At 33.7% G+C, this 14789-nt stretch overlaps 1 protein-coding gene across 6 annotated transcripts in view; it reads right to left on the minus strand.

Moving 5' to 3' along the window:
- Positions 1–14789, minus strand: part of CSMD3 (CUB and Sushi multiple domains 3) — a 1251170-nt gene that overhangs the window by 293798 nt on the left and 942583 nt on the right. For all 6 annotated transcript variants that reach the window (XM_017498748.2, XM_017498749.2, XM_037727955.1 and 3 more), the window contains one exon: positions 9231–9422. In XM_017498748.2, coding sequence (XP_017354237.1) covers positions 9231–9422 — 192 coding nt within the window. The remainder of the gene's footprint in view (positions 1–9230; positions 9423–14789) is intronic.

Here is a 14789-nt window from a genome sequence, read left to right on the forward strand (position 1 = left end):
ATGGAAATGAAATTTTTTGGACCACACAAAACTGGTTTTATAAGGAGAAGAATTTTGATTCTGGCAACATTTCAGCATTTCTGTTCTTTGCATGAATTGAGATGTGCAATATCATCACTATAGTTTGATAATTTTGCCATTGTCTGTTGTCTGTTACTGCCTTCCTCCATGCTCCTCTGCTACTCTTGTCTTAGTGCGTCAGTCACTCAGAAAATTCTCTCAGCTCCTACTATATTGAGACTATCTAGTTGCTCTGACTTAATACATTCACTACTACTTTCCTATTGCTTGTATATTTTTGTGGCACATTATCAAATGATTAGACATAAACTGCTTCAATGTTCTGTAGTCCTCCATATCCAAGCTTAATGCCTCCTGAATATTTCTCTTTACAATCCCAGGATAGACTCGCTTCTAACCAAGATACCACCCTCAACCTGGGCACATAATCCCTCTCCCTTATCCAAACCACTTGTTCAATTATTTATCTTCCTTACTGTTCCAGGCTTCCTCCACTTCAACCACAAACATGCTCAGGTTTCTTTCATCTTAAAAATAAAACGAAGTACCCTAGGGCCTACTTACTTTTACTTTTTTTTTAAACAGAAAAATGGCTTACTGTAAGGAAACACCCTACTTCATATGATTTAGATAAGGCTCATTTATCATGACTTAGATAAGCCGTCTTTGTTTACTCTCTTGTTTATGGCAAGACACAGACTCTGCCAGTTCCCATTCTTTGCTTCTAGCTGAACAGCTTGGTTCACTGATTAATCTAAATAAAATGCTCGTGAAACAAACTTTGATTATGTTTCCCGCCTTCTTCTAGGCTCCTGAACTTTGTTCCACTCTCAGATTTAAGATAGCACAGGATATTTCCAGAGAACAGGCTAGATTTAGAGTACAGTATTCTCTGATCTACTATTCTATCAGGCTGCCCTTTCCTCTGACTTCACACCTGGTTCTCTCTAGCTTTGTTTAGCCCTCTTTAAAAAAGAAAAAAAAAAAAAAAAAAAAAAACCTTTTTGTCTAACTCCTGAGATAGATGTAGATATTATAGACTTAGTATTCTCTGTTGCAATTGTCCCTTCCCTGCCCAGCCCTTTGTAATAATCCTATTTGAATCAGTCTCTTCTTACTAAGTTCTGATTTTTTTTTTTAATTTGGCATAGCTAAGCCTTTTGAAGGGGACGTCTACTCTCATTGTCTCTTTCTGCACCCCTGTTCTATATGTACCTGAGACAGATTAAGATGACTAATAAGACTGGCAAAGCAGAAAACCAAAGCAGAAAAATGTCTCTTATGTTGTTTCTCAAAGAAAAGTGCCAAGGTATTCATCATGAGAAAAGTTATCTTAAGGTTTAAAGTTATTTTTATTTTAAATTATGCATAGGGAGACACAATAATCTTTCTACTACTTAGAGAGTCTAGATTAGATGTCTCTTTTTTTTTTTTTTTTTAATAATATCAATTGTATATCAATTATAGTTAATTTGTATCTGTAGCCAATGTTACTTGAAAAGGACATTCCTGGAATGTTACTTTTTTTATGATACAGGGTCTCAGTCTGTGGCCCCGGCTGGAGTGCAGTGGCACCATCACAGTTCACTGCAGCTTTGACCTCTCAGACTCAGGTGATCCTCCCACTTCAGCCTCCCCAGTAACTGTGACTACAGACATGCACTACCACACCCGGTTAATATCTTTGTATTTTTGGAGACACAGAGTTTCACTATGCTGCCCAGGCTGGTCTTGAACTCCTGAGCTCAAGACACGGACTCACCTCAGCCTCCCAAAGTGCTGTGATTACAGGTGCGAGCCACCATGCCTAGATGTCTTTATGTGGTTCTTTCTACCTCTCATTCTTTTTTCAACCACTGCCATCTCTTTTAGCCACCTTGCTCCCAATACAAACATTTCTTAGCTTATACTTGACTTCTGCATTTATAAGAATAATAAAGACTTTGCTGCTTTTATCTTTCTCTTCATATCTGTAGTCATTCTTAATTGTTGATCTTTATCTTCAATTCACCATTCTAGTTTCTGGAGTCTTAGAAAGTAGTGTTTCTGGGATTTTCTTCTAGTGTCTTTATACAGACTTCAGTTTTATTATCATGCACCTCTTCCTTTACTTCTTCTTAGAATTTTGGTGATCTCCTGAGTTCCTTACCTAGTTCTCTTAATTTCTACTGTTACATCTCTCCTTGCTGACTATATGAAATTTATGATTTTTATCTTCTAATTTTTATGCACCGATAGCACCTTTTTCTTGGCTGAAGTATAAACCATACATGAGAATGTTTACTGGCTATTTCTCTCTGTAGCCTGTTGGTACATCAAACATAGAATAGCCTAAATACTCAACCTCAAAGCTAATTTGTTTCTTCTCTTAGGTTCCTAAATTGTTAGATGACCAGTAGCATCTACTTGTAGTCTCAAGCTACAGGCCCAGGAGTCTTCACTTTTTTTCACCGCATTTTTATATTCAATCCATCAAGAAGCCCTGCCAAGACTCCACTGTGTAGCTATTTTCAATCTGTCCTTCTTTTCTTGTCTACTACCATTAGGTCTAACTTTCTCTCTTTCTTGAATTATTACAATAGATACGTGAAATAATTATTCCCTAATTTTTTCCCAGTGAAAACATCTAATTGTACTAAGTCTATACATAAAATTCTGCAGGTGTTTCATATTGCCTAAAATACAATGTCCCAAATCCCACAGAACCTTGATGATCTGAGCCCTACAGCCTTTCCAATTTCATCAACCACACTATATATACATAAATTATACTCAAATGCTATCTAGTGCTTATATTTCCTTGTTCTTCCATGACTTTGCTCATTTTATTTCTTTTTCCTGAAATGTCTGTTTCCTTTCTACATGTATATAACTATAACTTATGTTTTAAGATTCATCACTGCCTCCAGGAAATTTTCCTGTAGACCCCAGAATGGGTACTACTTCAGCTCTCTCTAAACCATTCTGGTATCCATAGTAACCTCTGCCTATCTATGTTGTTTCTCTTATTGTATTTTATGTAAATATTATATTCAGGTATCAGTATTCATCACTAATATGAAATATCACCCCTCTGGTATCCATAGTAACCTCTGCCTATCTCAGATATTTATCTTACTGTATTTTATTTAAATATTCCATTCAGGTGTCAGAATTCATCACTAATATATCAGCTAGACACTCTGTCTACATTTTACTTTATACCTAGAATTCAGTGCATACTATATATTTCATAATGTTTGTTGAATCGCTAGTGGCTCTTTATATTGATCATGTAAATAGTGAAGATGATTGTATGAATGAATGCACAATCTAATTTGTAGCTATGTTTTTTAATAAAAACAGCAATGTACTTTGCCTTTGGGCTCTAAAATAATATGTGAGTATGAAAAAAAAAGTACAACAGCAAATGTGAATATAAGCATACCTTGGAGGTATTGCAGGTTCAGTTCCACATCCCCACAATAAAGTGAGTCACAGAACTCTTTTGGTTTCCAAGTGTATATAAACCAAAAAAAAAGTACAACAGCAAATGTGAATATAAGCATACCTTGGAGGTATTGCAGGTTCAGTTCCACATCCCCACAATAAAGTGAGTCACAGAACTCTTTTGGTTTCCAAGTGTATATAGTGTAAACATATATGTTTACACTATATTGTAGTCTGTTAAGTGTCTAAAAATGTACATAACTTAATTAAAAATACTTTATTGCTAAAAAATGCTACTGGTCATCTGAGTCTTCAGTGAGTCATAATTCTTTTGCTAGTGGGGGTCTTGTCTGGATGCTGATCGCTACTAACTGATCAGGACAGTGGTTGTTGAAGCCTGGGGTAGCTGTGGCATTTTCTTAAAATAAGATAATAAAGAAGTCTGCCATATTAATGGACTCTTCCTTTCATGAAAGATTTCCCTGTAGCATGTGACGCTGTTTGATTGCATTTTACCCACTGTAGAACTTCTTGGAGAGAATCCTCCCAAATTTTGCCTCTGCTTTTATGAACTAAGTTATGTATTTGAAGTTCTTTGCTGTCATTTCAACAATGCTCACAGCATCTTTACCAGACATAGATTCCACTGCAATTAAATCGTTTTCTTTTCTCGTCCATAACAAACAACTCCTCTTTTGTTCAAGTTTTATCACAGGATTGTAGCAGTCCAGTCCCATATTCAGATTCCACTTGTATTCTAGTTCTCCTGCTGTTTCTACCACAGCTGCAGTTTCTTCTTCCACTGAAGTCTTAAACATCACTTCACAGGCACCCATGAGGGTGGGAATCAACTTCTGCCAAGCTCCTGATAATACTGATATTTTTACTGCCTCTCATGAATCACAGTGTTCTTAGTGGCACCTAGAATGGTAAATTCTTTCCAGAAGGTTTTAAATTTACTTTGCCTGGATCCATCAGGTAAATCACTATCTTTGTCAGCTATAGTATTGTAAAATTAATTTCTTAAAGAATGGCACTTTAAAAGTCAAAATTACTCCCTGATCCATGGGCTGCAGAATAGATGTTGTGTTACTGGCATAAAAAAACATTAATCTCTTTGCATATCTCCATTAGAGCTTTTGGGTGACCAGGTACATTTTCAATGAGCAGTAATAGTTTGACAATAATCTGTTTTCCTGAGCAATAGGTCTCAATGGTGGGCTTAAAATATTCAGTAAACCATGGTGTAAACAGACATGCTGTTATTCAAGCTTAATTGTTCCATTTATAGAGCACAAGAAGAGTAGATATAGCATAATTCTTAATGGGCTTAAGATTTTCAGAATGGTAATGAACACTGGGTTTATTTTAAAGTCACCAGCTGCATTAGCCCCTATAAGAGAATCAGTCTGTCCTTTGAAGCTTTGAAGCCAGGCACTGATTTCTCCTCTGTAGCAATGAAAGTTCTAGATGGGACTATAACAATAGAATGCTGTTTCATCTACAGTGAAAACTGTTTTTTATTGTAGTTACTTTCATTGATGATCTTAGCTAGATCTTCTGGATAACTGACTGCAGCTTCTCCTTCAGTACCTACTGCTTCACCATGCACTTTAATGTTAACAGAGATAGCTTCTTTCCTTAAACCTTATAAATCAACCTATGCTAGCTTAAAAGTTTTCTTCTGCAGCTTTTTCACCTTTCTAAATCTTCATAGAATTAAAGAGTTAGGGCCTTGCTTTGGATTAGGCTTTGGCTTAAGGGAATGTTGTGGCTGGTTTGATCTTCTAGCCAGACCACTGACTTGCTTCCTATCTACAATAAGGCTGTTTTGCTTTCTTATCACTCCTGTGTTCACCAGAGTAGAATTTTCAATTTCCATCAAGAATTTTACCTTTGTATTCATATCTTGGGTAACTATTTGGTGTTATCAGCCTATCTGGGCTTTCGACCAGCCTTCCTCACTAAGCTTAATCATTTCTAGCTTTTGTTTGAGAGTGACAGATGTGCAACTCTTCCTTTCAATTGAATGCTCAGAGGCCATTGGTCTAATCTTAATACTGTTTATCAGAGAATAGGTAGGGTCAAGGAAAGAGAGAGAGATGGAGGATTGGTTAGTCAAGGGAGCATTCAAGACACACACATTTATTTGTTAAGTTCACTGTCCTACATGGGCATTTGTTTGTGGCACCTAGAAACAATTACAATAGTAACATCAAAGATCACTGATCACAGATCACAATAACACATAAAATCATACTGAAAAAATCTGAAATATTGTGAATTACCAAACCATAATACAGAAACACAAAATGAGCATATGGTGTTGGACAAAAGCCTATTAGGACTTGCTTGGCACAGGGTTACCAAAAACCTCCAATTTTTTTTTTTTAAAGTAGTATCTGTGGAGTGCAAGAAATGAAGTGAAATAAAATTAGTTATGCTTATGTGTATGTACATATACAAAAAAGACCAGAATGATAGCAAAATGTTGTGATTTTTTTTTTCCTCTTGAGTTACATGTCATTTTGGAGAGGGTAGGAGAGTAATTTTGTTTGTTTCAATTTTCCTTGTTTTTTTATAAGAATATTGGTCCTTTTTATTGTTAGAAATTGTATAGAGATGCATGCATACATACATGTCTATGTTATACATATATATCCTTTATCACAAAAGATTTAAGAAAATTTATTACATATATTTTAATATATGTAGATATTTAAAATAAGTTCCTCTAAAATTATTTTTATTCTATTATTTACTTTATTATCCTTCTTCTGAGACAAGGTCTCACTAATGTTGCCCAGTCTGGTCTCAAAATTCTGGGCTCAAGCAATCCTCCCATTTCAGCCTGCTGAGTAGTTGGAAACACAGGTATGCATCTATTTGAATTATTTATCAAAGATTTCTTAATATATTTCAAAGCTGTGGTTGATTTTGAAAATCTATGAAAGCCAATGAGAAAAGCAGAGACATTATCTGACGTAAGTCCCAACCTCTTAGTGAGTAAAGAAAATTATCTTTTAAATACTCAACTTTAAATCGCATTTAGATATGCATCTCTATTTTTACCCACCTAACCAAAGCATTCAAAATATAAATCAGAGATTCATAATCTAAGGTTTCTGTTAGTCTTTACATAATTCTAACATTAATAGTTTGTTCTGAATGTAGCGTTTTCTAAGACAGTTACATGGGCATGAACTATTGATAACTATTTTACAATCTTCTTAATTTTTTTCTCAAATTCAATTTTATTTGTGTCATCTTTCTTTCTCAAAAGCCCACTCACATTAATGTCTTTCTTATATACCTTCATATTGAATGCTGCTACTTTCCCGCTGGCAATGTCAAAGTAATTTTCACGCTGTCAATTTTGTTGGAATGAATTCTATTAACACTCATAAAGATGACATCCTTCTGTTTGGTACTTGCTATAAGACTGATTGTTTCTACATGCAAGCAAGTAAAATGCTTTATGCTCTGGAGTCTGAGACATAGAATTATGGAGTTTCTAAGAAGTTCAGGGTTTAATCTTTGGCATGGTATTTCCAATCATGAAGTTCTTTCTTATCAGTTTCAGAGGTCAGGCTTTCTGCAGCCTTAGCAATTTTTCAGACTTTTTTAAAAGGTTATTTTCTTCCTCAGAGGAGCTCCAATTTATATCTTCTCCTCAAGCTATCTTTTCTACCAAAAATAATACACAGTATCATTATTTATACAAAAATTTCACACAACCTGGTTAATTTCAGTAAGATTTAGTATTCAGCTTTTCCTTTTTCCAGAATAGGACTTGCTAGCTAACCTGTATTCTTGTCTAAAAATGGAAGTTTAAAACAGCAGGTCCCAGAACATTTTCAAATTTTGCATCTTGGATTTTAGTGTTATCTAGAATTTTGGCATAAGCCATTTAATACTTTAAGATTCTATATAAAAACAATTGGCATAAGTTAGCCCTTCTGGTAATTCTAATAAGCAACATCTTTAAGCCAAATGTAAGCATCACAATAAAGCAAGAAGTTCTACAGTAAGATTTTGGTGTTTTATAATTTCCTCTTTACATAAATATCTTCTTCATGAGATAATGTGGTCAAATTCCAACTAATTAGAATGAGAAGTTTTAATTTAAGTGAAACTTTTTAGGTTAATTTAGTAGTAAACAAACTTGAAAATTTTGAAACAAAAATGAAACATTATTTCAGTCTCTTTCTTTGCAAACATTTCTTAACAGATTTTTCCCTGATCTTCTGAGCGCATTTTAGTAAATGTAAATTAATTGATGTTTGTTGATTTAGAATCTTGCAATGGTACACGAACAACAATATATGTGTGAATAGAAAAAGTATAATGGGAGATACAGCTAAATCTGAACTGTTCAGCCTATGCCATTATTTCATGCTTTATAAAAGGGTCTCTAATAAGTTTGCTTCTTTGTCTCTGCCTTATTTTTTATAGCAGAGATCTAGAACTGTCTGTCTACTGCCTGATGGCTTGGGTCATTTTATGTTTGATTGGTTCATTTAGTGTTTTTATAATTCAACTTAAAAAATAGAGAAAATGTGATGTAAAACTTTTTTTTTTTTTTAGTTTTTATTTCACTGGAAAGTAAGTTCATAGGAACAGAGAACTTTTCTGTCTTGTTTTGTTGCCTATTTCCCACTGTTTAGAACAGTGTCTGAGATACAGTTAATGACTAATGAATTTGATTTTGTAATTTTATTTGGGGAGTTACAAAATGGGGTCAATAAATATGAATAACTGAATGTTTGTGCTTGTTCACTTCTCACTGAAGAACTAAAACTCTTTTCCTATTTCCATGGGACTTTCAAAAATAAATCACTATGAAATTTATGAGTTAGGTATAAGTTAATAAAAATAAGATTCTCCCTCTAAAACATAATACAGTTGCATATGCCAAATTCTATAAGCAGCACAATGATGAACAAGATATGGAATCTTTTCCCAAGTCTTACAGTGTAGTAAGAGAGAATATGTAAATAAATAAAATTTTCAGTAGAGAAAATATAGTTTGTTCAAAATGTATTGTAAATTCAAGATGACACAAATAATAAAACACTTGAACAGAACAAAAAAGTTTAAGATTAAACTAGTTTAATTATATAGCAGATTTTCTAACTATTTTTATTCTAAAAGTGGGACATTCCTCTAAGTCTTTCTCAGACCCAATAATAATATGTATTTTAATTTCCTAGAGCCTGACTTGGAGATTCAATAGCAGAGCACAGAGACAAAAGACAGATAGCTGGCAGTATCAGCCAGGCTGCTACAACTTCTTAGATCATCCAAATAAAAACTGATATTCTTTCAGATTACATTAACTAAACGGAAAGACAAAGCTTGGAAATTCTGACACAGATCCTGATAATATTTTCTTTCTTAAATGAAATAACCATTTTAGAGGCAAGATCTGTATGAGCCATTTTAATATGGAGTCTGAATCCACTCTTTACAATTTAAAACCAATGGATAACTACAGTTACATAGTAAATAATGGGTGACAGACCTTTTCAAGAGCTTTGATTCATAATTGTTTTAGAATCTTAGAACCATTGAAAAATTAATGAAATTATCAATCTTTATGCCATGGAAAAATAATAATCATTTTACAATTTTGTACATTTTGAGGAGGTTAACAGTCCTCTGAAATCTTAGACTCTCATATAGAATCTATTCTAGGATACGGTTCTTAAAACATCAATACCACTTTTTAGCCATTGTTTTATGTTCATGTAAAATTTTAATTGTTCTTTAATTCATACCTATACAGACTGGTGGGCTGGGCTGCCAGAAGTATCGATTTTCTACCTGAATGCAGGTTATTATTTCCTCTCCTTGAAGTTCATATCCTGGGTCACATTGAAAAACGACAGTGTCCCCAGGTTCCCTTCCATCCCCATTTCGAGTCCCATTCATTGGGACCCCTGGGTCACGACACGCAGTGGCAACAGAACCTATCAAAAGACAGAGACAAAATTTTAGTTTTGATAACTACAAAAACCAATTTTCATATATCCATGTGTTTTAGAAAATTAATTTTAAATATTGTTGGGTCAATTTTTAAATGCTATATAATACATACTTTTATTAATTTTAAAATAATTTATGTGCTAATTTATTTGAAGAAGTGGCATAGCCTTTTAGTTGTTAAATATTAGTTTCACTCAACATTATCGAATGTGTTGTGAAAGACACTGAAGAGTATGTAAAGAAAGCTTCATACTGGGAGAATATATTTGTTTGGAACATATCCACAGAGGACTTACAGCCAGAATATATAAAGAACTCTTGAAACTCTAAAAAGAATAACTAAATTAACAATCAGTCAGTTACAAAATGAGCAAAAGACATTTTAATGGAAACAATATCAGATAACATGAAAAGACATTCAACATCACTAATAGGGAAATGCAAATTAAAAACCCCAATTAGATATTACTACATACATTTCAAATTGGCTTATTTTTTAAAAACATATGTAACAACAAATGCTGGCAAGATTATGGAGAAAACTGGATCACTCATGCATTGCTGGTATGAATGCAAAGTGGTATGATCACTCTGGATAGGATTATGGCACTTTCTTATAAAACTAACCATACACTTACCACATACTCCAGCAATTGCATTCTTGAGCATTTATCCAAAAGAACATAAAACTTATATTCACATCAAAGCCTATACACAGATATTCACAACAACTTTATTCATAATCACTAATAACTCAGAACAACCCAAATGCCATTCAACAGATAAATGGTTGGGCCTAGCGCGGTGGCTCACGCCTGTAATCCCAGCACTTTGGGGGGCTGAGGTGGTGGATCACCTGAGGTCGGGAGTTCAAGACCAGCCTTACCAACATGGAGAAACCCCATCTCAAAAAATGAAAACAAAAACAAAAACAAAACAAAACAAAAAAAATCCAGATAAGTGTTTAAACACAAATGGTAAATTCATGCTGTGAAATATTACTCAGCAATAAAAAGGAATGATTTCTATATATGATTAGATGAATTTCAAAGGAATTTTACTGAGTGAAAACAATATGATATCAAAATATTATATACTATTTAATTATTTTATATAACATTCTTGAAGTGACAGCATGTGTAGTGGCTCACATCTGTAATCCCAGCACTTTGGGACATCAAGGCAGGAGGGTTTCTAAATTTCAGGAGTTTGAGACCAGCCCTGGGAAACTAAGTGAGACTCTGTCTCTACAAAAAATAAAAAAATAAAAAAATTAGCCGGGCATGGTGGTGCGTGCCTGCAGTCCCAGCTACTTAAGAGGCTGAGGTGGGAGGACAGCTTGAGCCTAGTAGGTCAAGGCTGCAGTAAGCCATGACTGTGCCACTGCACTAAATTTATAAGTGAATTTGTTTTGTAATATCCATCAATGTTTCTCAGCAGAGCACTAAACAGAGCATCATGCATCACAGAATCTGGGCAATTATACTTTTCCACTATGGATAGAGATCTTTTATTAAAATGGTATGTGTGTGTGTGTTTGTGAGCACACACGTGTGTGTGTGTGTGTGTGTGTGTGTGACTTAGTCATTAAATTGTTCTTGACTTGCTCTGGAATTGTTTCCACTAAAACTAAAAGTGACCTATTGTATTAGTTTATTTTCACACTGCTATAAATAACTACCTGGGACTGGGTAATTTATGAAGCAGAGAGGTCTAATTGACTCACAAACAGTTCTGCAGGCTTAGCAGGAAGCATGGCTAGGAGACCTCGAGAAACTTACAATCATGGCAGAAGGCAAAGGGGAAGCAAGCACGTCTTTACCATAGCAGAGAAGGAGAGAGAAAGCGAAGGGGAAAGTGCCACGCACTTTCAAACAACCAGATCTCATGAGAACTCACTCACATCATGAGAAGAGCAAGGGGGATGTCTGCTCCCATGATTCAGTCACCTCCCACCAAGACCCTCCCTGACATGTGGGGATTACAATTAGAGATGAGATTTGGGTGGTGAGACAGAGCCAAATCATATCACTTATGGATTGATTTTATAAGTGGAGAGTGATGTTTGACAGACAAGGTTTACATTTTGGATGTCTTTTATTAGAAAGAAGTGACATAAATGTGAAAACTGCTATAGCTTTCAAATGAATAATATAAAAGGTTGTGAAAAATACTTCAGTTTTGTTTGAGATTTCCAATGTGATGGACTCTGTTTACAGGAAGCTTTCAACTTAAGACGTACATTCTCAAAAATAAAAATGTTTGTGTAACAACATTAGAAAAACATATTGAAATGAAAGTAGTCAATATCATCATGTTTCAGCTGAGTATGACAGGAAAAAAAAAAAAGGTGAGTACGACAGGAAAAAAGAGTTTTTCACTGCTGTCAGAGTTACTAGGCTGAAAGATTTAAAGTGGGACGTAGTAGCTAAAATATGGTTTTGGTATGACAGCTAAAATATAATATGTGATAATAAACATTTGCCTTTGGGCTTAGTTAACTTGAAGGAGAAGAGGGGTAAATCTCTCAATTTCCTTTTTCTCTCACTTAATAAACAAATTAGGAGTAAGATTTGGTATCACAGGAAAGAATTAAGGGGTTTAATGAAAGACCAAAGAAAGTTTTTTCCTCTTGGTATTACTTGAGTTCTGAAAGCAATTAGTTAAATACACACAGGAACAATTACTTGCTGTAAATGCTATTGTCATTTTTTTTTAATTCAAAGTTTGGTTTTCATACTGCTTTGTTGTAGGTATGCAAAATTATAATAATTTTAGCATCAATCATTCTTCATCTATATTAAATAGAAACTGTAGTCATTTAAGAAAATAAACATTTAAGGAGATATGCTATATATATCTTCAACTTAGAAGTCAGATACTTACATAATTAGAATAATTTAAAAAGCAATTATATAATATTTAAATAACTATTGATCATATATTTTAAAATAGATTAATAATTTTATTTTATATGTACTTCTAATTTTTTGAAGCATACAATTCTCAAAATATATGATCCTTATTTGAATTTTCTTTTTGTTATTGTTGTTATATAAATTTTTAAGTAGAAGTTTGATCATCTTTATCCTCTCCTGTTCTGGAACAACATATAGAATGTTTCTATATGAGGACTTGTTCGGCAATTATTTTAATTTATCAACTATTTTAAATATGTAGAAATTAAAACATATAAATCAGAAAATAGTATACTGACTACCAGTGTATTAACATGGGTAATTCACCCATTTACTAAATGTCTTTATGTTAAATTCCCTCAAATTTATTTGGTGAAATCAATATCCATATCTTTGTTTTATTAGATTTTAAGTCTGCCATTCATGCCTTCTTTTTCCTAACATAAATAGGCCAAGTAAGCAGAAATTCCAACAAAGATAAAGGGACTTAACGACCTTTTTGTCTCACCAGTAATATCATAAAAGGAACATTCTGGAAAGTGAATAATAGGCTTATATATTATAACATCCAAATATAATTTGTGTTTGACTTGTAAAATCCCATGAAACTGTCAATAAAAGATGACTTCCCTTTCTTGTTTTCTTCACCTCAAAAGGGCTGGCCATTTACATTTTTTGGTTAGTCTAGGATTTATCAAGTGGCTAGTCTGTTACACAACTGTGGATTGCTCTCCTAAAATTAGCTTATCATTCAGTAGAAATAGTAATAGTCACACAGAAAGAGTACATAAATAGAAGCATATGTGAACAGCTAATAATGCTAATATGTAATACTTATTGAGCACTTTCTACATTTAAAATGCCAAGCTATAAGTTACATTTCGGTTTGCAGGAAGTGTGAGTACTATTATTACCCACATTTTTCCATTGAGAAAATTGAGGCTTAAAAAGGCTAAGATGCTTTCCCAACATCGTATAATTACTCAGGGACAGTTAAAGTACAAATGCAGGTATAAGACCTATCCAAGGAACATTTCTTAAAGTGATAGAACCTTTGTAATAAAATGTGCTTAAGTGTTGAATAGAGCATAAAACTCAATGATATGATTATTTAAATGGAAGTCTCTGAAACACGCTATTAATCTTTAAGTGTCATTTTAAAATCAGACGAGCAACCAACTACCTATTATTTTGACTAAAGTAGTTCAAAAACCTACTCATTTATGACAGCTTAAATTTATTAATTTCTTAAAGAATATTTGCACAGATATCAACATTATAGCCTTATTAATAGGGTTCCATTGTTATATGTCAAACTGAATAAAGACTATTTATCTAAGAAAGAAAAATTTATGGCCAGTGTGGTAGCTCACACCTATAACCCCAGCACTTTGGGAGGCCCAGGTGGGCCGATCGCCTGAGGTCAGGAGTTTGAGACCTGTTTGGCCAACATGGTGAAACCCCATCTCTACTAAAAATACAAAAACATTAGCTGGGCATGGTGGCATGCGCCTGTAATCCCAGCTACTCGGGAGGCTGAGGCAGAGGAATTGCCTGAACCAGGGAGGCAGAGGTTGCAGTGAGCCAAGATCATACCATGCACTACAGTTTGGGTGACAGAACGAGACTCTTTCTCTCTCAAAAAAGAAAAAAAGAGAAACTTATAAAAGGCGATTCACTTAGAATAAGGACCAATAAAATAATAATAGCAATGATTACTATCTCTATTTAGAGCATATAGTGGGCAAAACACATAACTAGTAGCTTAGTTTACACTCTTAAGCTAAAACACAGAATTCTTAGAAAGTGATATTGTCATCTCTATTTTTAAATGGATAAAATGAACCTCAGAGATGTTAAGTGCATATTCTTAGCAGAGCTGGAATTTAAACTCAAACAGCAGGATTCTTAATCACTACAGTGTGTTGTCTCAGCACAAACCTATCCCATTACCAGAAATAACACAAAACCATATCCTACTAGTGGAACTCTGACAGTTGTTTATTGATGAAAGAACTAACTAAAAAAATCAGATCTGGGTTGAAATGGAAAGGCAAGAAATACTGAACTATTTGTATCCCTTTATTACAATAAAAATATCTTGCTGCCTACATTTTTACTATAAAGGAAAGTAGAAAAGAAAGATGCAAGGTTATATTTGTGGTTATTAAAAATAATATAAATAAAATTTATATATATATATATATATCCAAGTTTAGCTATATATATATGCCAAATATATGCCAAGTAATATTTTTAAAGTAACTACAATACCAACAACATTTCCATTCCAACTGCTTTTTCACTCTCTCTTCCTCATTTATTATTTTTTTATTTATTTATAATTTTTTGAAAGAGTAAAGCAATAAGATAGAAGCACTCTCCTTAACACCATCAAATCTATCATCCCACTGGTGTTTACATCCATATTCT

The sequence above is a fragment of the Cebus imitator genome, unplaced genomic scaffold, assembly GCF_001604975.1.
Source record: "Cebus imitator isolate Cc_AM_T3 unplaced genomic scaffold, Cebus_imitator-1.0 Scaffold250, whole genome shotgun sequence".
Taxonomy (NCBI): domain Eukaryota; kingdom Metazoa; phylum Chordata; class Mammalia; order Primates; family Cebidae; genus Cebus; species Cebus imitator.